The sequence below is a fragment of the Lycorma delicatula genome, chromosome 8 (genome assembly GCF_047948215.1).
Source record: "Lycorma delicatula isolate Av1 chromosome 8, ASM4794821v1, whole genome shotgun sequence".
NCBI classification, from domain to species: domain Eukaryota; kingdom Metazoa; phylum Arthropoda; class Insecta; order Hemiptera; family Fulgoridae; genus Lycorma; species Lycorma delicatula.
In genome coordinates this window covers 87,580,051-87,604,337 of record NC_134462.1, presented here as the reverse complement: position 1 = coordinate 87,604,337, position 24,287 = coordinate 87,580,051, and the positions used below count along the sequence as shown (strand labels likewise).

At 36.7% G+C, this 24,287-nt stretch overlaps 1 protein-coding gene and 1 pseudogene across 1 annotated transcript; both read right to left on the bottom strand.

Moving 5' to 3' along the window:
• Positions 1 to 1,729: 1,729 nt before the first annotated feature.
• LOC142329096 (cytochrome c pseudogene) lies at positions 1,730 to 2,053 on the bottom strand (annotated as a pseudogene).
• Positions 2,054 to 19,089: 17,036 nt separating this feature from the next.
• Positions 19,090 to 19,413, bottom strand: LOC142329095 (cytochrome c-like). The gene has a single exon (XM_075373430.1). The coding sequence runs from the start codon at positions 19,411 to 19,413 to the stop codon at positions 19,090 to 19,092; it is 324 nt and encodes a 107-aa protein (XP_075229545.1).
• Positions 19,414 to 24,287: the final 4,874 nt, after the last annotated feature.

Below are 24,287 nucleotides of genomic sequence, written 5' to 3'. Positions count from 1 at the left end.
ACTTTTTATAGACCCTATATGAACCTTTCTATTGTCTCTTTTTTCTTATCCTTTATACCATTTGTTTTAAGGTGGGCAATAAACTCTCCCTTGTGGGGCGCTGGAGGCCTTTAGGGTGGGAGGGGGTGTGGTATTAGACCCACAGAAAATTGGGGGCGATCAGACAGTATAGGAAGGCAATATAGCTTATTATAAAAAAGGCAAACATTTTGTTTTCCTGATATTTCAAACTAAAATTAAATAACTGCAATACTAGTACAAAAAATTAAACGGACACCTATATTTTATAATAAAAAATGATTGTATTCAAACTTCTTTAACTTTACAACCAAGAGGCTTAGAGAGACAAATAAAAAAAGTAAAAAAAAATATTAAAACTTGAATACTGTCAATTTTTACATTTAAAATATAAGTTTTAACTCAGAAATAGGATATGTCATATTTAAAAATAATAATTTCAATTGTCATTTTTAATAGCGCATCTTAAAAACAGCAATTGCAATTATTTTTAACAGATGGTAAGTTTACAAATTTTTGGGGTGTTAGAAAACATTTGATCACTCAATGTGGTGGTGGGCGAAATAGTTTGAGAATCAATGCTTTATAATCTCTTAAAATGTTTTATTCTATATCTGGAGATCAAGAGTTGAGAAAGCTATTTGGAGTCATTGTTCCTGTCTGACAATTACTAAATAATAGACACATGTATCAGCTAAAGCCTAAGCCTCTTAATCCCACTTAAAAAAAAACAATGTAAACAAAAACTGCTAAAATAACTACAAACATGCAATCTCTGTTACAGAGGTTGACAAGCACCAAAGGCAATGCATCTCTGCCGTAATTATTTCAACTAGAGATATCTGAATTCTGGATCTTGCTATACTACTGGTAGTTACATTCTAATCATATGACCAATGGTAAACTAAATAAGATCAGTTTTATTGCAATTCAATATTTGTCCTTATTTGGTTTAATTATTTATAATTTATAAATGATTTTCATGTAAATGCATTAATTTTGTGTAGACCTAGTAGCATAATAAGTTTAATATTGTAGCAATTTAATTGTTTCTAATTAATTAAAATCTCATTGATGTAAACAACAAAACATAGCTGGACTTTGAAAATAAATAAAACAGTAAATGTTCTAAATGTACTCTGTATCAATGGTTTTATTTAACACTACAAAATAAAAATACTTTCAGATAATAATCTGAAAGTAGTTCTGTTAAATCTGGAAAATGTATTTTACTTACATTTAGAAAGCAAGTTTTACTGTTTTATTATTATTCTTTTCATTATGTACAGAATAGTTCTAATATCTCATGTTTACTCATATTTTATTTTAAAAAATCCAAGCATATAATATTTAAAATTTTCAAATATATGTGAACTTGTGTTTACTATTTAGTAAACACTGTTTTACAGTTACTAACGATAATAGTGTTTATTTTAATAAACACTAGTTTTTTTATATTGAAATAAAGTTACAGTGTAATTTTTTTTAGTGTAATATTTTAATCATAATTTGATAGTAACAATTTCAGTACTCTAATTAGCTACCAGATTCTAATTCTAATTCTAATTAGTTAAAAACGATTGGAATGTTGTGTATAACAATACATTTAACTCGATCTTTGATAGTTTTTATATTAAAATTAACCACAATTTAGACCACATCATACATATTTAAAACGATCACAATGTCCAAGTTTATAGCTTTAAATTTGTTACTTGGTAGACTCTGCCAAGTATGCGATTAGATCGGCTCGTTCTTTATCTTTTTTAATACCTGCAAATACCATTTTTGTACCTGGTATGTATTTTTTCGGATTTTCTAAATATTCAAATAACGTATCTGCCGTCCAGGTAACTCCTTTTGCCTTATTTGCGTCTGAGTAAGTGTATCCCGCTGCCTGTCCTGATTTTCGGCCCATTATTCCGTTTAAGTTCGGCCCGACCGAGTGCTTTCCTCCTTTTTCTACTGTATGGCACATCGCACATTTTGTCATAAATGTTTTTTTACCGGCACTCGCGTCTCCTCCCGGTGCCATTTTTGTGAATACCAATAATATCTTTGTATAATAACTTACAAATTTGGTAACGGCACGACAATTGATGATAAATTTGCCGTGACCAATAAAATTGCACACATTATTTTACATGTGTTTTGTTCAGTTGAAAGACGAAGAAATCGATAAAAAATATAAATTATTATTCTTCATAACTTTTCTCGGTGATTTTATTCGCACAAAAATATTTTATGGAATAAATAAATATTCAGTTTTATAATTAAAATATAAATAAAGCAAATTTTTTTTTGCCAAAGGATTTTATTTTATTATTTTTTACTTGCGCAGTCTATCTGCAATGTTACGCGCACGCGCGCGCAAACTGTATTTTACCTTACTTCAGCCTTATTATAATGTAATAATGTAACCTCATATTTTATCTTATTAACTATGTTAATGTATAATAAGTAAATAATAAATACAACAATTACGGAAAATTAACGTTACTCTAAATAGATGTTACTCTTAACAATTGAGTAGCTTGCTTTTTTCGTGTTTTTTCTTAAACCAGTTGTTTGTTATATTTTAAATCAGCACCGTGGCGAGTTAATTTTTGTAATATTTTTCAAGTTTTTTTACGTCTTAATTTATTAAACGACTTAAATTTCTTTCTCTGCATTTGAAGCAAAGAGTTGGATTTTAGAGAAGTTTGAGATAGCAGTGTTGTTCCTTTGTTATCAATTTTTTTTCAATTTCAGGGCAATCAATTATTTGAGGGATACCTTCATAGCGTGTTTTTCTGGGGTTTGTATTTTCACCATTTTTTTTTATATCATTCTGTTCTTGTGATAAAGAAATTCACTAATACTTTTACAATGAAACTGGTTGTTTGGTGGTTGTGATATCACTTATTTTCATTATATCTTGTTAAGGTTTGTGTTCATTGATTATTACTTTTTCTTTGGGAAAAATACATAAGCATCTCATGTTTTTATTGGTCATCTTTCTTTATGAGTGCATAAATCGTCTACCCAAATCCAATTACATTTATATTCTATTATATTTATCATACTTTATTTTACCCTGATAACTTACGTTACTTTTATACGGATTTGAATACTATATCGTGGATACCAGTGTTCTTTGGCGGTCGGATTAACCACACATCTCAGGAATGGTCGACCTGAGACTGTACAAGACTACACTTCATTTACATTCATACATATCCTCAGATGACGCAAATGTTTTTCTTTCTCTTGTGTCATTCTCTGAAGTAATACCTTGCGGTGGTTCCGAAGGCTAAAAGAAGATAAATTGCGAAATATAGGAGAAACGTACAGCTGCTTGCAGTAGAAGAAAAATAAAAACTGCAATTTCATTTTTATACAACTGCCCAAAACGAAGAGTAATGTATTTAGGGTGTATGTATGTATGTTTGTTTCACCGTAGCATAACGGAAGGTTAGTGTTTTTTAATACGGTCCAAACGAATTAAAAAAAATATTACGTTTTACATTTACATAACCGAAGTTATTTATAAAATCCATAAATTTTTTCAAAGAGTGTGCGTATACCCAATTTTCATGAACAAAATTTACGAAAGAGTTGCTGAAGCGACTGGCTTTTTCCACAGTACTGTTCAGTTCAATAAATCCAAAAGGATTAAAAAATGTGGTAGTGGATTTTCAGATTTTTAACGTATAAAATATATCGCGGTGTTTCTTTACGCGGTGACAATGTATTACGGCTTCCACTTTATTACCCTGTACTGACTCTTACAGAGATGATCTGAACAACTATAAAATATTACGATAATAACAAAACGTGACTTTTAAATCGGATGACTGTGTCGGTTTAGTTTAAGAAAAAGTAAGTTTCATAAATATGGGTAATGTCTCTAAGATGCAGAAATATGCAGGAGTTATAAAAGAAAAACGTTTATTTACAGAAGTCGCGCTATAAGAGTAATCGGAAATGAATTTTGTAAATACGGTAGTAACACTGACTTCAATGGTGATGATTCTAATGATGATAGCAGTAGTGAAGAAAGAGTCGAAGTGAAAATTTACCTCGCTCTACTTTACCTCGTTCACAACATTTCCTCTGCTATGAATTTATTCTCCGCCATAAGCGTCAGGTTTCGCCGTCCGAATTACGTATGATAAAATACGATTGAACTCAGAAAATAGATAAAACAAAACTATAAACGTACTAAATGTCACCAAATTTTGTTTCCAGATCTCTTTCATTGAAAGTGGATTAATTAAATATTGCAAATTAAAATCGGTTTACTAACCTGAACAACACTGAAACTGCATAATAACACTGCTGTCATCTAGAATTGTATTTTCACATTGCTTATAGAAAGAAAGGGTTTTTCCATTCATAAAGTACAGTATAATTTTTACATTAGACTGAGCAAAACTTAACGGTACTTTTTCGTATTTTCACATAAAAATTACTTAATATGGCTTGTTTTATAATAATTGATGAATAAAACAGATAAATATCGTAGTAACCCTAAAACTCAGTAATTTATAATATATATTTTAGTAAATTTTTACAATAATGTTCATATCCCTTTTATTTTTAAAAATCCCTTTCGGCATGCCGGAAGGTGGAGGTAAATTTCACCGTTGCTAAATAGGAGATAAAAAAGATTTCCACTTTAAAGTTAAAAAAAATTTCAAATTTACTCAATACGACAATGATTGCATATGAAAAAAGTTTCACATGTTTAGTATGCGACAAGCCCCATCTTCTTACAATTCCAGCAACATTTTGGCCATCCCTTGCCGTAAGGGTTGGTCATATCAAAAATTGTTCCAGACCAAAGTTTTAGATAATGTTTAGAGGACTAACGACCATTTTAAACCGATTCGATACTGTGCCTATTAAGGGAGGTATGACTTTTTTGTCTACGAAATCCTATTTTTTTCATCCCCTGGGCCAATGATTGGTGATATCAGAAAAATTTACTTAGATAAGTTTTAGGCCCTTTTCCAAAGAACAGTAGGAGCTTTAAATGAATTCGATATTTTACTTAATAAGAAAGTTATAGCGATATGTTGTTTTTTTTCGAAAAATCCCCTCCCCCAAATTTTCACCCCCATGGTCTGATTTTCCCATTAACGAACTCGACCGAGATTTTGGATCCTTATATTTTATGTATTAATTTGAAAGTGATTGGCGCAAAATTACGGTAGTTCGTGTCCACAAGAAAAGGAAATATATAAACGTATATATAAATTTTTGAACGGTGGTTTTGACATCTGGGGAATGTGAAACGTGAAGCTATGTCGAAATTTTTTGGATGTCGAATCATGGTATCCATTACAATTGGTAACTTTCTTATGAAATCTACCTAACTATACAAATATTAGTCAAATTAAGTTATACAATATGTATTATTCTGGATTATTGGATTTTGAATAAATATTAGTCGAATAGTGAAACAATATAATATACCATCAATATGTATATCAACCGGTTCTAGTACCCTATGTCCGGTGAACTTGACATACTTACACTTATTCGCAGATAATTGTAACCCTCTTGTACTCAACCATCTACCTACTATTTCTAGTGACTGGTTTGTCTTGTCTTTAACTTCTTCCATTGTCTTAGCTTGTACGAACACGGCTAAATCATCAGCATAAGCAATGAGCTGAACCCCTTCTGGATACCTTAAACTAAGTACGTCATCGAAAACCAGGACCCATAATAATGGGCCCAGTACTGAGCCTTGCGGCACACCGCCTAACATATTGAAGTGTACTTCATCTTCTTGTGCACTAATCTTACACCTTCTTTCATTAAGATATTCCTCAACTTGTCTCCGCAGGTACGAGCTGATTCTCTTCTCTTTCATGGCCATATTTATATGTTTCCAAGCTATTGTACCGAACGCATTCTTCACATCAAGTGATACCATTAATGGAATCTGTCTAGTGCGCCAAGTACCTCTTCTAGACTCTTCGGCCCAATTAATCACCTTACTGATGGCCTGAACGTGGATCTTGGATCTCCCCTTCCAGAAACCATATTGATTTGGGCTTATGCCCAAGCCTTCCTCAACCTCGCTCACTATGCGCCCAGCCAGCATCTTTTCCACAAGCTTTCTCATTGTGTTCAGGAGGCTCAAAGGTCTGTACGTCATATTTCCTCTTTCATCTGTGCTCTTCGGTAATAACACAACTCTCGCCTCCTTCCAACACTCTGGGTAAGTCTTGTTTACTAGTCCATGGCTGACCACCTCTAGCATTTCCCATGGTGCTTGATTGATAAGTTTCTTAATAATTGCCGCTGGGATATAATCCGGACCAGGGCATAAGAGCTCACTCATTGCAAAACGTCTGCTCTCACATTCAGTGTGTCTTCTCTCATCGGGCATGAAATGCGGGAATAGGCTGGGGATTATCCTTTCTGTTTCTTCCTTTGTAATTACAGGGAGACACTTATCGAACCTTTTGGTAATTATTCTGTTGTAAGCCATGCCCCAGGGATCTCTATCGAGTTCTTCACATAGCCTTGCCCAATGGTCTCTTTTCTTTTCTTATTGTTCTATTTAGTGTTCTTCTTGCCTCTATGTATCTCATGTTGGCTTCTTCATATCTCAGTCCACCTGCTATTCTGAGCCTCTGCTTAATTCGTCTTTTATTTTGCAGAATCTGCCGAAGATAAGCGATTTCTCCAGTCCACCAGTACACCATTCGTTTTCTAACTCCATTGTGCATCTCCCTATCCATCTCTTGTTTTATTATGTTAGCAAGGGTTTCTGGCGTGAGTTGCTCAATAGCCGCTAATCTGATGGCAACCTTACCTGTAATAGCCTCTATCTGTTCTGCAGTGAATCTAGGAACAGTTTCTCAATCATAACTATTAAAACTAATGTCTTTCAGTGTAATCATTGTTGTATAATGATCACTGGCTATATCCTGTTGTAGCACTTGCCAGCTCCACTGCTGCCTTCTCCATCTATCATCCAGGATAGTGAGGTCTAAGATTGAGGTATGACCTCTAGCCTCGAATGTTGTAGTGTCATCATTTATACATTGACATCCTACTGTCTCCATTAATTCCATCAACATTTCTCCTCTCCTATTGGTACTGCGGCCCCCGGCTGCCACCAGCCTACTATTGAAATCACCTAGCATTATGATCTTTTTGTCTGTGTTAATAATCACATTTTGAATTACGTCAAGTGTCCTATCAAATTCTACATTATCCTCATTCGGTGATATATAAACTCCAACGATTGTTGCCGACAGTGTTTCTGCAGCCACAACACCTTTACCTTTAAAAATAAGTTTCCAAGCAATCTTATGACTGACATCTTTAATTGCCACATTTCCTACAGAGTCAGTATGCCATCCTGTTCTTGCTGCCTCATAAATATTTGGCTCAGTTACAATTAAAAAATCAAAATTTTTCTCCACTATCAGCCTAGACACAAGATCGTGCGACAGCCTCCTGTTTATATTAGCCTGTAGCACTCTAAGCATCCTGGTGTTTTCCACATTGCCATGCCCCAGTCCTATGTTCATTACTATCACATTTGAGACATTTTTTGGGCTCCTGACAATTAGCTATTGTATGTCCTCTACCCCCACAGTTAAAGCACAGGTCGCTTCTATCAGGGCCTTCACATTCGTGGCGTCTGTGGTAATACGAGGGCTGTCCGGAAAGTAACTTACGTTTTGAAATAAAAAAAATCCAAATAAAAATAAAATTTTATTATACACATTTGAAAGGGACAATCTTAAACTATTTTTCTACATAGTCGCCATTTAAATTGAGGCACTTATCATAACGATGGACAAGCTTTTCAATTTCTTCTCTGTAGAAATATGCCGCCTTAGATTTTTTGCACAAAACTTATGATAAAACAAGCTTCCTCATGCAGTAAACTTCTTGAAATGAAGCGAGAGTTCCGTAATCGTAATTCGGCGATTTTCAGGAATTTTATCGTTGATTTTCCTCGTCAGTTCATCAGTCACAAGGCTAGGCCGACCAAGAACATCAGTGCGGCCATTTTTAAACTGAACGTACCATTTTCTTTTTCCTGTTTAGCCTCCGGCAATTACCGTTCAGATAATACTTCAGAGGATGAATGAGGATGATATGTATGAGTGTAAATGAAGTTTAGTCTTGTACAGTCTCAGTTCAACCATTCCTGAGAAGTGTGGTTAATTGAAACCCAACCACCAAAGAACACCGGTATCCACGATCTGGTATTCAAATCCGTGTAAAAATGAACGTACCACTGCCTCACTCTACCTTCACTCATTATTCCACCTCCGTACACCTCACAAAATTGCCGATAAATTTCAATTGGTTTGATGTTTTTTGCCAGTAAAATCCTAATCACTAAACGCACCTCACAACTTGTGGGATTTCCTTTTGAAGCGCACATTTCAATAATTCACAACGAACAAAGCAGAAAAATCACAATCTACATGCTACGTAGCTTGCGTACTGAGTGTAGAAACATTTTGACGGCAAGATGATGGCCCTATCCCCACCCATCTCCATGCTAGGTGCAAAAGTAAGTTAAGGATCAACAATTAAAGTTAAGGCAGTGAAAAAGGGTCAACAATGTCTGACAAATGGAATGCCTATGATGGTATTTCTAATTTGGATGGATATAATTTCAACATTATACTGTAAATCACCCAGAAAATTTTGTCGATTCATCACCGGAACTCATACGTAAAATATTGAAAATTTGAGGGCTTGTACCAAAAAAATGTAATAAGAGGGAAAGTGGAACCACTCGACAAATATTGGATTCATATTTGTGCAAATTCTTATGGCGTAATATGCATAAAAATGAAAATTTATTGAATATTGTTTTAAAACATATTAGTAAATTCTATCCAGTGAAATGAAAATTTTTTGTTGTTGACATACATGATTTATATTTCGGTTTAGTAAGTTAGAGTGTTTATGATGTTTATGTTTGGTTTTGTTGATATACGTACGATTCGTCAGTCCACGGAATCAATATAATCTAACCAAACTTAACCTACGCTCGCTAACCTTGATTAATTAACAGTAGTGTTTTGATTATTTAAATAATAAATTCAGTAATTATTGGTTATAAACGAGTTGTTTTTTTTTTAATATGTAAAATATGTTAATATGGATAATTTTTAAAATGATCTGTATAAAACAGCATGTTAGTGTGTTTTCTCTAATGTTTTATTCATCAATTATTTTAAAACATGCTATATTACTCGTGCGGGGAGTTGGCAGTTACCTCCATCGGGTGCGTCCTGTGGGAATCAGGGATGCTCACTGGCTCTTTAAGATTTGGGCCAGGGGGTAGTGGCGAAATAAAATAGTCACCGTGAAACAAAAACTGCCACTGCCTGGGACAGTCCCACCCTGGGTAGGTTTTAAGGGAGTAGATGGGCATTCCCACCCATCAACCTGGGTAGTACTCCCCACCACACTTGTGTGGTGAACAGGTTTCCAACACCTTTTTCCGATTTTCCTTCTTACTCCTTTGAAATAGGTTTCCAATGGTCAATGGCTTCAGCGGTGGTTGGGGAGAAATTCCCAACTGTGGGGAAGGCGGAAGAGCCTAGGGGTGGGATTCCAAATTTTAATCTCAGAGGAAATTCAGAGGCTGGTTCAGATGGCAGCCCCATCACTGGGCTACCAGTACAAGGCGTTGATAGTGACTTTAAGGGAATTAAGAATTACTCGCCAGTTTCAAAAGAAAAATAAACCAGACAGGATTATGAATAAACACAAATCTGACGTGAAAAATAAAGGTTTTGGATTAAAGGACAGACTTATTTTGGGGATGTGGAATGTTAGAGGTTTGAATAACAAAGAAGTGGAATTGGTTCATCAATTGAGGGAACGCAAGGTGAACATTGCAGTTATGACAGAAATAAAGAAGCTCAAGGGTACAAAGGATCTGGAGGGTTATACATTGATAAGTGGTGTTGAGCAAGGGAGAAAGGCTTCTTGTGATGTTGCAGTGCTCGTGGATATGAAGCGGAAGAATCATATTTGAAGTTATACCTTTATTAATGAAAGGATAAGCACTGTACACTTAAAAATAGATCGAACAATAATTGTTACCCAACAATAATTGGCGTATATGGCCTGAAAAGGGGAAGAAGGAGGAAACAGAAGAATTTTATGAACACCTTCAAATTCAAGTGAATAAATATAATTTAGATTTTTGAATAATAGTGGAAGTCCTGATTGTTAGAGTAGGTAACCAACCAGTTCCAAATATCTTAGGATGTTTTGGTGAGCCTTGCTTGAATGAAAACGTAAAACACCTAAGAGATTTTACAACATACAATTAGCTGAAGATCATTAATACATCTTTTAGAAAAAAAGATACACGTAAATACACGTGGTGTGCAAGCGGCTATAGGTCCTTAATTGATTATGTCATCGTCAAAAAGAAAATACCTACACACGTATGTGACACTAGGGTGTATTAATAGTGATCATTACCTGGTTGTTTCTTAGATAGAGCTAATGGCAAGGTGGAGGAAAAGATTGGTAGCAAGGAGAGATATGCCAGATGAGATATTTAAAACGTATTTGCTCCAGGAAGAGAGTATTTGTTTTATGTATTAGTAAAGAGTGACACAACTGCTTGCAGAAATCCCAACAATGGATGATGTAAATGAAGAATGGAAAAATTTACAGAACGCATTGAGAGAGGTAGCCTATGAAACAGTAGGGAAAACCAAAAAAATATAGACATAAGAAGGGTGTGAAGTTGTGGGACGACAAGAGGCAATAGGAGATAATATGAAGGCATATAAAGCTATGATATAGAATCCTTATGATATAGAACATGAGGAATTATGCTAAAATCATAGTGAGAAGAGCTCAACAGAAATTGCGGTACAGGTTTATATCTATGATGGAGAAGGATGTACATGGCAGACAAACAATTGGCTATAAACTCATGAAACATCTAAATAGCTCAGAGGAAGATACAGCGACACTGGATATTGTAGGTAAGAAAGACTGGATAGAACATTACAAAGACTTGTGGTATGAGAGATGTATAATAGAAAACTCAGAACCTACTTAAAAAAGATTTGATAGAAATGAAAGAATTGGAAAATGATTTGAAAACAACAAAAAAACAGAAAGGCAGTAGGAATAGTGAGCTCTTGAACTGTGGAGGCACATTATTTAAGCTGTGCCTCTTACACTTACTTAATATGTGTTGGATGAGTTTAAAAACTCCCTAAGGAGTGGAATATAACCAACGTGATATCCTTTTTTAAGAGAGGGGATAAAAGTTTGGTGAAGAATGACAGAGGGATAAGTTTGTTATGCATTTGCTATAAGTTATATAGCAGTAATGTCAATCGTAGACTGCAAAGTATTTTGGAGGTAGCTTTAATGGAGGACCAGGTGGGTTTTCGGAGAGGCTGGTCGTGCATGGATGATGTTTTTTTTCTCTTCAACAGATCATTACAAAAAGGGTAAAGTTTGGAAAAGAGTAAAATTTGGAGACACATTTCTGCTTTATAGACTATGAGAAGGTCTTCAATAGGGCACTCAGAGAAAAATTATGGTAAATCATGATGAAAGAGGGATTCCACAACATTTAATAAATGTGATTTAAAGTATGTATGCAAAGCCATCAATAACAATAATTATAATCATTTGTGATGAGGAGGATGACTGAGGAGGTTGTGATAAATAGAGGTGTGTGGCAGGGTTGTCCTATTTCTCCTTCTCTATATAATATATATATATAGATTAAATGTGTAGAGAGTGGAAGAGTGCAATAAGCCAAGGAATACAAATAAACCCTGATGTATCCATCAATATCTTATTTGTGGATGATCAGATAATCCTTCAAAGAATGGAAGATGTTTGCAGACAGCTGTGTTCTATCTGAATGGCTTAAGCTCTTAATATAATATGAAGATATCTCTGACAAAGACAAAAGTCATGGCATTTCTAGGAAATTTCCCTGTTAGATCAAATATCGTTCTAGGAGATAAGATTCTTGAACAGGTGTCTCATTTTAATTACCTAGGCTGTGATGTTACTTACGAGAACAATAAATTGTAATAAGAAGATCTCTAGATTTCAAGCCATTTCTGTAACAATAAGGAGAACATTACACAGGAAGATGCTGAATGAAACTCAAATGAATTTTTATGAAGTGATGGCTGTTCCTGCTCTGTTGTATGGCTCTGAGGGCTGTAGTATCTTATCAAAGAGACAGCTCGGTAAAATTCAGACCGTGGAAATGAGATATCTGTGTTCGGTAAAGTGCTGCACTAGACAAGATCGTTTTAGGAACGAGGATATCAGAAGAGAGTTAAATGTTCTACCCTTGTGTGACGCAATAGGAGAGAACAGGGAGAGGTAGAAGGAACCATGTTAATAGGATGGTAGACTGAAAGTTCCCCAAGGAAATAATATACTATCGACCGAAGGATAAGAGAAGTGTGGGTCGGCCAAGAAAGCGCTGGTAACCTTTTGAAACCAGTATAGGTGAATCATCTATACCGTGATGGAAAAAGAAAAAAACATGCTATATTAAGTAATTTTGTATGGAAAAATGCGAAAAAAGTGGAGGGTGTAAAACGAAAAAGTACCAAAATATAATCTTAATAAAATTTAAAAAAAATTTTAACTCTTTTTTACTTGTACGAAGTAAAGGAAATTTTTTGATCGCGAAAAATTTCGGTTTTCAGATTTCAACGGAAATATTCATTTTGATCATCCCTGAATATATCTTGACTAGTTTCGGCGTGACGTCTGTACGTATGTATGTATGTATACACACATCTATGTATGTATACGTACGTACGTATGTATCTCGCATAACTCAAAAACGATTAGTTATTGAAATGTTAGATGTAGGAAGTTGAAATGTTAGATTCAGGACTTAATCCAAAAAAAATTTGGATTTTTTTTAACCGCAGTAATAAGCTTTCGTTGAGAGCATTTTACGATATATCATAAATTGTATTTATTTTCATTGGTTACAGAGTTATAGCCAAATAAAGTTTTAAGTAATGAAATATGTGGATCAAGGGGAAGGCACATCGGTTCGAATCAGACTTAATTTCCTCCTTTTTTTTTGTTAACTTTTTTTAAAATTTAAATATTTGATTTGTTAATAATTTTTAACCTATAATTGCAAAAAGAAAATTACGATAAATAATAATAATAATAATAATAAAAAAAAAATGTATATGAAAATATATCAGAAGTTATTAATGAAATAAAATTTTATTTAAAAAACTGTGTGTAGTAATTTAATAGGCGTACAAGGAAGTCATGTGGTGTCCACATCTGATTTTTTTCTTCACTTTAAATCGGATCTAGGTACTCTTTCGGAATTCCCCCCCAAAAAAAATTTCTATTTTTTTAAAGATAAAGACGAATCTTACGTATATCAACATATCGTTTTTTTCTTCCTGTTTAGCTTCCGGGAATCACCGTCAGGTATTACTTCAGAGGTTGAATGAGGATGATATGTATGAATGTAAATGGAGTGTATTCTTGTGCAGTCTCAGGTCGACCATTTCTGAGGTGTGTGGTTAATTGAAACCCAACCACCAAAGAACGCCGGCCTCCGTGGTGCGAGTGGTAGAGTCTCGGCCTTTCATCCGGAGGTCCCGGTTTCGAGTCCCGGTCAGGGATGGCATTTTCACACACGTTACAAATCATCATCTCATCTCTGAAGCAATACCTAACGGTGGTCCCAGAGGTTAAACAAGAAAAAAACCACCAAAGAACACCGGTATCCACGATCTAGTATTCAAATCCGTATTAAAAGTAATTGCCTTTACTAGGATTTGAACCTTAGAACTCTCGACTTCGAAATCAGCTGATTTGCGAAGGCGCGCTCATCACTAGACCAACCCGGTGGGTTATATACCTGCTTTCTTTTTCTGTTTATCCTCCGGTACGTCAATATACCTTTTTTCCTGTTTAGCCTCCGGTAACTACCGTTCAGATAATACTTCAGAGGATGAAATGGAATGGAATGGAATGCAAAGTTGGCGGGAGTTTATTACTCCCTACTTTATCGCAGAACCTGGACAGAGTCCCTTGCTGCTGGATGATTCTAATCGGGCTTGGTTTTTAAAAGGGTTATTTTATATCTCGGGTCTAATTTTTTCAAGTTTTGTGTATTATTATTTTAGTGAATTTAAGACGGATTTAATTGCATTCCAATCCGTTGTCCAACCAGCGTTATCGAACCCATTTTATGGGCCGACCGCGGAAGGCTAGGCTTATGAAGCCTGTCCTCCCGACGCAATTCCCCTTCAGACCGTCTACTGAAGTCCTTTCGGTGCTAACGCTTAATAGGCTAGCAGGAATACGCCACAACGGGGCACTAACTATAAGGAGCGAGCAATGCGATCCCTACTCCGGAGGAGTCGCAATTGCTGGTTTATTTTATCTAAATTGTAAGTTTTGAAAAGGAGAGGTTGTGTAGAAGCTCTTCCTCCGCTTCTGGTATAGCTGCCCTTCAGGGCGCATCTCTGCTGGGCTCTGTTCCGGACTCCAGTCCGTGATGTTGAGACGAGTGGTTGGTCTTCCTTCTTCTTCATCTTCTTCTTCTCCCTCTTCTTCTTCCGAAGACTTCTTCGTTCTTTTTTGGCCTGCACTTTCCAAGAATTGGTAGTAACCGAAGTTACATACCATCAACCTTGGAATTCCCGAGGCCCCGAAGGGCTGAACGGGGGAAAGTGCAGGTTTCTTCGTTCTTCCGTGCTGTCAGTGGCTGCTGGGCAGGTGACTTCTGGGCAGGTGGCTGCTGGGCAGGTGGCTGCTGGGCTTGTGACTGCTGGGCTGATGGCTGCTAGGCTCGTTCCCTCTTTCTTCTTTCTTGAAAGGAAAGGAAGGTAATAGGGAACTTACAAATGGTAATACCTATTCGCGATCGCGGTTTTGGGGCGGCGATTTTCTTAGAAGAAGTAAACAGAAATTATTCACTCCACGTAATTATTAACCTTCAGACACACGTGTGTCTGAGAAGGGGTTGGGGGGACCGCGTGGCCGCAGTGAAGAAACCATTTGTTTTTGTGGTGGCTGTTGGTATCTGCAACAAAAGAAGCAGAACACACACACACGAAAAAAAAAAAAAAAAATTAATTTTTACTTTTCTTTGGACTGGCAGGATGAGAGGAAGGAAAGGCCGTTTCCCAAGACGGCACGACGAGTCATTCCACATCTACGTTTCTCCCGTTTCTGAAACAAGAGAAACAGAACAAAACACACGCGAAAAAAAAAAAAATTTTAACCGCGTTTTTGTTTTATGCGCGACTTACCGTATTTGACGTCTTCAGACTATATAACTCGCGGAAATTAAGCACTCGCGACCCCGGAAACGCGTCTGACGCGCTATTCCGTTTATGGCTCATGCGATATGGAGGCCCCTAAGCCTGGTTTGTCGATTCTCGGCTCCCGCACCGCACCATCACGGTGGTTCGTCCAGTACGGCGTGAGGCCGCTTCCTTACAACTGTCGGGGTTGGGTCCTCTCGGCAGATGTCCCGAAGATGACTGTGTTCGGACACAGCCGCTCTCCCGAACAGTCTGCGCGCCTGCGCCACCCCCACCTCGGACACGGATTGAAATCTCGCATCAGATCGGAGAGTGGCGTTCCTGACGAACCACGGAGCTCCAAAGATCGTCCGCAACGCGATGTTTTGGACGGCCTCGATCTTCTTTTGAAGCGAGGAGCTCAACACTGCCCCCCATGCCGGGTAAGCATATGTTAGAATCGGCAACACGTACAGCCGAAAAATGAGAAGCTTAGTTGCCAGTGGGTATGGGCTGGCACTGATCAGCACTGGGTATAGCGAGGATCTGGCGGCCTTAGCCCTCCGGGTCGCATAGTTTACATGTTCGCCGAAGGTAAGCCGCCTGTCCAACACCACCCCCAGGTACTTAACTGTTTTCTCAAAAGGGATTTTCTCCCCTGAGATTTCCAGCTGTCTGGCCGGTTTTCGTGTCTTGCATGTGAACATCACGGCCACCGATTTTTCACCGTTGACCCTGATTCTCCACATGCCACGGTTCCACTAAGTCCAGCTGCCTTTGGAGCCTCCGAACCGCGTAATCCACATTTGCGGATTCGTAGAAATATGCCGTGTCGTCTGCGTAAAGGGCCGTTTTGACCCCTTCCGACAGCGGCATATCGTTCACGTACAAAGTGTACAGGAACGGGGAGAGCACTGCTCCTTGGGGAACCCCAGCGGCTATTTCTCTGGTAGAGGAAATCGTTTCCCCTACGCGCACGACAAAATGTCGGTCTAGCAGATATGACCGCATCAGTCTGACATAGCGGTAAGGGATCGCCGATCGCGCTAGCTTATAAAGCAGCCCGCTATGCCAAACTTTGTCAAAGGCCTTGGCCACATCCAGAAAAACGGCTGCAGTCACCGCTTTCCTGTTCAGGCATCCGACAAGGTCATCTATTATTTTTACCAGTTGGAGGGTAGTTGAGTGACCCTCCCTGAACCCAAATTGCTCGGGCCGCACTTCTCCCTCCATGTATCGCCTCAGTTTTTCGAGGAAAATTCTCTCGAACAACTTAGATAATACCGATAACAGGGAGATTGGCCTATAATTCCGTGGGAAAAGTGAACTTTTCCCCGGTTTGGGTAAACATACGACTTTGGCCGTTTTCCAACAATTCGGGAAATATCCAACGTACAAAATGGAAGTGAATATCACCGAAATTGTTGTAATCACGGAGGCCGGTATGTTCCGGAATGCACGGGCGCTGATCCCGTCGACACCCGGGGCCTTGTCGGGGCTTGTGGCCTTAATGGCTGCGGAAACTTCCGCTTCAGTGACTTGGTCAATCTCTAGAGGGGCGTCCTCCACCTGTGAGAAGTAATCTACAAGAAAGGATTCCACCTCGGTTGTGTGCTCGTCGTTCGGGCCAGGGAGGGGGGTTTGGAGTGAACTGCTCCTCCAAGGTATCGGCGAAAACCAAGGCCCTCTCCACCTCCGAATATGCAAGAAAACCTCGCTGCCCCACAACCGGATGGCGAGGCTTCTTCCCTTCTCGCAGTCTCCTGTTCAACCTGAACACCCCTCGGTGTTCAGGTTGAACAGGAGACTGCATCTCCTCAGATGTCGTCAGAGACCGAGGCGAGGTATTCGTTCCACGAATCCTCTCGATGGCTTGTCAGCAGTTGTTTTACCCTGTCCGTTTGATTATAAAAGGCCCGCTTATCAGCGGGGGACAGGGTGATTCGATATCTCCTCCTCAGTCGTCGTTTTTCCGTTATGGCTTCGGAGATATGAGGAGGGAGGTCGTTTCGAACAACTGCTCGAGTCTTGGCCGATGAGCTGCCTGCCAGAGCCTCGGTCATTGACGAGGTGACGCGCCCGACAGTGTCGTCGATTTCTTCCGGGGTGTTCAGGAGCTCAGGATTTACCGGCCTGTACTCCCGCTGGAGGGTCTCGTAGAACCTTTTCCAGTTAACTGACCTTCGGGGTATAGGCGGGGGATCTCGGCCACCCCCTGCCTGACCTAGTTCCAACAGGACAGGGGAATGGTCCGAGCTGAGGTCTTCTATCGTTTCAATCATGAACGGGAGGGTACCCCCCTTCATGACTGCGATATCCAGCACGTCAGGCCTACACCTGCCTGTGCGATGAACGAACGTGGGCACCTCAGGGCCTACGACGACCAAGCGGCGGGCTCTTGCCCTTTCGTACAGCAATCTGCCATTCGGATTTGTCAGATTGCTGTTTCATGACACGTGTTTGGCATTGAGGTCGCCCATGAGTATCATGGGCCCATCCCAATTTTCCAGCACGGCATCCAGATCTACGCCGGTTACCGCATCGTTCGGCTTGCTATAAGCCGAAACCAGCCGATACACCGTGCCTAGATGCTCCACATGTACACACGTTTGCTCCATCACGTTTGTATGAAGAACAACGCGCGTGTGCATGTGGCGTCTGTGGACTAAAACCGCAGTTCCACCAGAGGTGCGAATTCCGGGTCGAACTGGCCTATCCGTCCTATATGTAAAATAGTTCCGAAGGGTCAGTTGCTTGTTTGGGTTCAGAGGATGATATGTATGAGTGTAAATGAAGTGTAGTCTTGTACATTCTCAGTTCGACCATACCTGAGATGTGCGGTTAATTGAAACCCAACCACCAAAGAACACCGGTATCCACGATCTAGTATTCAAGTCTGTGTAAAAATAGCTGGCTTTACTAGGACTTACTACTAGAACTTGGCTACTACTAGAACGCTGGAACTCTCGACTTCCAAATCAGCTGATTTGGGAAGACGCGTTCACCATTAGACCAACCCGGTGGGTTACGTCAATATACCTAACCAAACATAACCTACGCTCGCTAACCTCGTCTAATTAACGTTAAATATACAAATTATATACAATAATGATGCAATCTTTAATGATGGCTAATAATTTGATTTTTCTTATGTATGTGAATTTCTATGACTTCACCGACATAAGGATAGGAAGATTTGTTCAGTTTGATAATACAACATATTAGTAAGTTTCACCCTGTTTTGAAATTATCGTTTTGTAAATTTAGAATTGTATTGTGTTTATAAAAAGTTATTTTAGTTATGATTTATAATAAATGTTATATTTAAAAATATATGAAGTTTTAATTCTCCAAAATAATTTTAACATCATTAAAATACATGCATTTTTAATGAATTATGATATTTAACAATATTACAAGTACATATCGTTTAAAAAAAAAATCGAAAACCTTTCGGGGGTAAATTCGTAATGAGTGCCCGGATTTATTAAAGCAACCAGTGTTTTCTGGACTGATTTGTTTCATTAAAACAAAAATACAATGTGTTTTTAAGATAATATTTTTATTTTGAGAACAATATATTAACAATAATCTCAAGGTTTTAATTAGCTACCAGTAAAATTAAAAAAATGTGAATATTTTTTATAAAACAATAATTTATGTAATTTTATTTTTTAATAATAAAATAGTTTTTAAAATTAAACACAATCTAAACTACAACGTACACATTTTGCCCAAGAATTAAGTCCAAGTGCTTAAGTTTATAGCTATAGGTTGAATTTTTTTACTATTTTGTAGCCGTTTCCAAGTAAGCATATAAATCGGCTCTTTCTTTTTCTTTTTTCATACCTGCAAACATCATTTTTGTACCCGGCATGAATTTTTTAGGATTTTCTAGGAATTGAGATAACGTATCCCACGTCCAGGTTACTCCTATAGACTTGTTTGCTTCTGAGAATACGTATCCTTGCGCAGTTCCTGCTTTACTACCGATTAAACCCCCTAAGTTCGGTCCAGATAAGTGTCTTCCTCCTTTCTCAACCGTGTGACAAAGAGCACATTTTGTCATGTACACTTTTTTACCGACTTCTACATCTCCTGTTGGTGGCATTTTTGTTAAAACAAGTGGGTTTTTGAAGAATAAATTACGAATTCGTTAACGTGACGACAATTACGATAAATATATCCTAACCAATGAAATTAAATTATACAACTGTGTCTCATATGTTTTTGTAAAAAGAAAAACACAGTCCTATTGATAAAAGTAGTTTTAACTAGTACTAATATTAAACTTTCTCAGTCGTTTTTAATAGTAAAAAAGTAAACTCGTATTTTATGAATTAATTATTTAGATTTAGACCGCAAGTAATAATTATAATTCTGCTGATGGATTAGAGCGCTAATTAATTGATGTTATTACTATAATTTCTTTATATCCTTAACAGGTTATTTTACCTCATTTTTTAAGCAATTTCCAAAAAGGAGGAGGGGTTTTCAATTCGATCAGAATTTTATTTATTTTTTAATGTTTAAGATAATGTATTAAAAAAAACAATATATTTATTGTAAATATTAGATATTTAAATGTAACACCATAAAAGAGAGAAATTTGATTCTTTACGAAATAGATCGATTTCAAATTTTCTTATTATTTACTAAATTAAGATCGTCTAGCGTTCCCATTTTTTATTTGATTCTTTTTCGGAATCCGGCAGCCACTTTTTTCAATTTTTTTATTTTAATAGATGAATTACTACTTTTTAACAAGCATCAAACAAAAATTAAATCCGAGAAATAACTCAAAATAAATTTAAAAAAATTGGCTGTCGGATTCCGAAAAAGTACCTTTAGTTTTTCTACATATTTTAAGTAGAACAGTTTTCAAAATGAAAAATTACATTGTTTCTATAAATGTTTTTTTTTCTTTTTTAACCTACGGGATCATCGCTAAGTATTACATCAGAGGATAAGATGAATGATTTTTAGCGTGTGTGAAAATGCCATGCCTGACCGGGAATCGAATCCGGGATCTTCCGGATGAAAGGCCGAGACGCTACCACTCGCGCCAGGGAGACCGGCCTTTATAAACGTTTTAAAGACAGTTTTGCTTACCTAAAAATAGGAGGTTCTCTATATTTCTTCTTTTTTTTAATATATTTGTTCAAAAGTTATTCTGTGCTAAATGAATCGATTTCGAAAATTATGTTTTTATCTTGTTTTACGTTTTTCTAATGGTCACGGATGGCGCGTTGTACCTCTTTTCTGCTTCATGTTAATTGAAGATTTTTTTATCAATAATTATGATATAATAATGCAAAAAATCATTGCTTAGTACAGGATCATTATGGCGTACTAATACAAAGGCTGATATTCTGATATATATTAGAATTATATCCTAAGTATTTTCGCGCAAAAGTTTAAGAAAATTAATCGGAAATTAGAAAAAAATTAAACAAATTCATACTTTCGCTTTTCAGAGCGTTTAGTTTACGAGCTATAAAAGTTTCTTCACTTCATTTATTTGCATTAACCCACCGAAAATCTCTAGTCGTCGCAAATCACTTGTATAACTTGTATGATCTCCGAAGTCGAAGGTTCTGTCGAAACTTCTAACGTACACATTAGGAATAAAAACATATCGTCTTTTTGAAGTAGACGTAATATTAAAAATTAGTACGTTGTTAATAATCGTTATTAGTTTTTAATTTGGGGCATTTCGTTAAACGGCGAGGGTTCAGTCCAGTCTAGGTTAGGTCGATTAAAAGAGATTTTACTATATAAATAATGCATCGGAGATTAAATTTATTTATTTATTATTTGTGTTTCGACCAAATTCCAAATTAAAATGCAGAAAAGACATTTTCTTTTTGGTATTGCTTCAGAGGATGAGATGTATGATTTGTAGCGTGTGAAAATGCCATGCCTGACCGGGATTCGAACCCGGAACCTCTGGATGAAAGGCCGAGACGCTACCACTCGCGCTACGGAGGCCGGCCATTTTCTTTTCGATTTGTCAAATTAAATTTTTTAATCCTGAAAATGTTTTTTCTGTCTTTAGAACTTAGGTGTCCACCGTTAATTGTGTGACGTAATTCGTACAGCAAGAAAATTACAAGTTAAAAGGAATAACCCACCGGGTTGGTCTAGTGGTGAACGCGTCTTCGGAAATCAGCTGAATTTGAAGTCGAAAGTTCTAAGGTTCAAATTCTAGAGAAAGCAGCTACTTTTATATGGATTTGAATACTAGATCATGAATACCGGTGTAATTTGGTGGTTGGGTTTCAATTAACCACATATCTCAGGAATGTTTGACCTGAGACTGTGCAAGACTTGATTCACTTGATTTACATTCATACATATCATTCTCTGAAGTAATAACTTACGGTGGTTCCGGAGGTTAAACAGAAATAGAAAGGTCTAGAGAAAATATAAAATACCTTAGCGAACACAAGATAAGGTATGATCATGAGACGCTCTCTCTTAATTGCTCTTGAGATCCCATTTTACATGTATGAATCCCATTTAGCCGCTTTAATTGCCTAGTGGTTGGTTGCGGTACTAACTTTTCATAACTGTTTGTTTAACTTGTGTAGGCTGGCACCGACTTCAAAAATTGTTATTTTTTATAAATACTCTTACTTTAATAAATAAAAATATAATTATATCTGGCGATGCATTATTTGTAACTTTTTAGTACTATTATTTTTTGAAGTAGGTTTTTATTTTTATTTTTAAATTATTCTATTCTAAAATTATTCCTGTCTGTAGTAAGATTGCTGATAATAAAAGTTATAGTTTTTTGTGTCTTATCAAACTGCGTTTTGCTATGCATTATATGTTTTATTTCAATGCCCTCCAACTAATCTGCCTCACTTTTTGAATATATTCTCAATAAATATGTAATCAGATGTAAAGAATAACATCAGTAGTCGCTAGACAAGAAACAAAAGTACAAGTCACTAAAGATGGAAACTGAAGATACTGAAGATCCAACTGAAAGCAGTGTAACACAAGTTTTTGAAATGTTTTATCAAATTAATTTAATTCCATTTATCATTAAAAAATAAATTGCTTACATCATAATTAATAAACCTCCTTCATCTGATAGTATTTCTCATGTATATAACCCTACTCGTAGCATTTATTAGCGTAAATTATTTTCTTTTATATATCAGTATATCTTTCTTCTGACCAGACTTCTATGTTATTTTGACTTTTTTCTTGATTTCATTTATGCTGATACAATATTTTGGTTTTGTCTTCTTTAACATTTTTATACTATCTGCATTCATCCACCGGTTTCAATGTATTTCTTGTTATCTAAGGTTTCAACAAATAATAATTGGTAGAAATACTTTTTTTTACCTTTTGATTTAAAGTAAATTCTCCTGTTAATAATTAAATTTATATAACTTCTAGACCTAAACCTACGGTTTGTTCAAATTCTGAATACACATCATTCTGTTTGTGGTAAACATCAAAATACACTACTCCAGACATTTTCTGATACGTATATCAATCAGTTTTCAAATTTCTGTCAAACAATCACCCTCTTGTGCCAGGTATCATTCAGATATTTGATTCCTTGGCTCTTGTGCTTCTTTAAGATTATTGATAATTTTAGTATTAATGACAAGTATTACAACTGCCTTCACTCTTGTCAAATATGATTTTCAGAATTCTAGAACTCTTAGTGATCTCATAACTCAGAACTCTTAGTGGTCTATAAATATTGCTCTTCAAAAAAGAAAAAAAAAAATTATAGAAAAAATTAATTATTTCAATAGTATATTTTCAGTATCATTCTTATGTTAGACTTCTCTTCTGTAATATAAGTTCCAATCAAAATTTAAAAATAATAATTTGACCATAAACTTTTGTAAATTTTATAAGCTTTAGTCTTTGTTATAGGTGGTTCTGAGAGAATTTTACCAGAAGAAGGTACTATTTCTAGAAATTAAGTTTTTCTAGATTTTACCTAGCTTTTGTTTAAAATAACATACTTTTTTTGTAGGGGGAGGATAAAGCTCTACCAACCGCCACAAGGCCCGCTCTGAGGGCAGTGCGGGGCTCTCACCCGTTAAAATCCTACCCTTCTAGTCACGTAAGGGTCGGACCTAAAACATACGGTATGCGCACAGCCCCTGTGCGATCATCCGGTTACTCTTATAGCCGAATTAGGATAGCCCGAGCGGCGTTCGCGAGAGACCATTGACGGACTAAGACTCCGAAGAGCTCCCGCCGCCCGCACCACGAGGCTGGCCACCCACTGCTATCCGGCATTGGTTCCTCTGCCTCAGGTATGCTACCTTCTCCCGGCTTGCCTGTTTCTTTCGTCAACTTTCATCAACCTATCTTGCTTGTTCCCTTTACCACTGACTTCGACTATAACCTTCATGACCCCTATGGCGTCAATCGCTGAACGTTCGTTCCGGAAACCATACTGATCTGATCTCACCCATTATTTTACTCATTTCTTTTTACTAAATTTCTAAACTTAGATTTCATGTGTTATACCTTACAAAAAAATTTTCCAATTTCTTCTATATTTGGATTTTTTTTACCCGGGATCATCATATTTCTTTTAAGAAGATGAGAAATGAAGAAACATTTTATTAAAAGCCATATTTGTAGTTTTCCACTGCTTTCAGCTATATTTCATGTTTTCATTTTTTTGAAATTGTTGTTTTCTATAATCTATTCAAAACTGTGAAAATATATACACAGACATATTTTCACAGTTTGAAGTTAACAGACTACCACTGTTGATTTAACGGACAAGTAAGATTTTGGAGTGGCGATGATGTTCCTCATTTTAGCATTGTCATATTTTATTACTGGTAGTTAAGAAGACACATATTTTATATGGTCAAAAACATATTTAGTTTGAATTATGTGTATTCATTTAATCCAGAGCTACCTGAAGCTCTGATTCGTACATTTAGTTCTTCTCGCATGGAAGAATAGTTTCACTTAGCACACAGC

Coding starts and splice junctions, on each gene's coding strand:
- LOC142329095 (XM_075373430.1), bottom strand. CDS start 19,413: ATGCCACCAACAGGAGATGTAGAAGTCGGTAAAAAAGTGTACATGACA.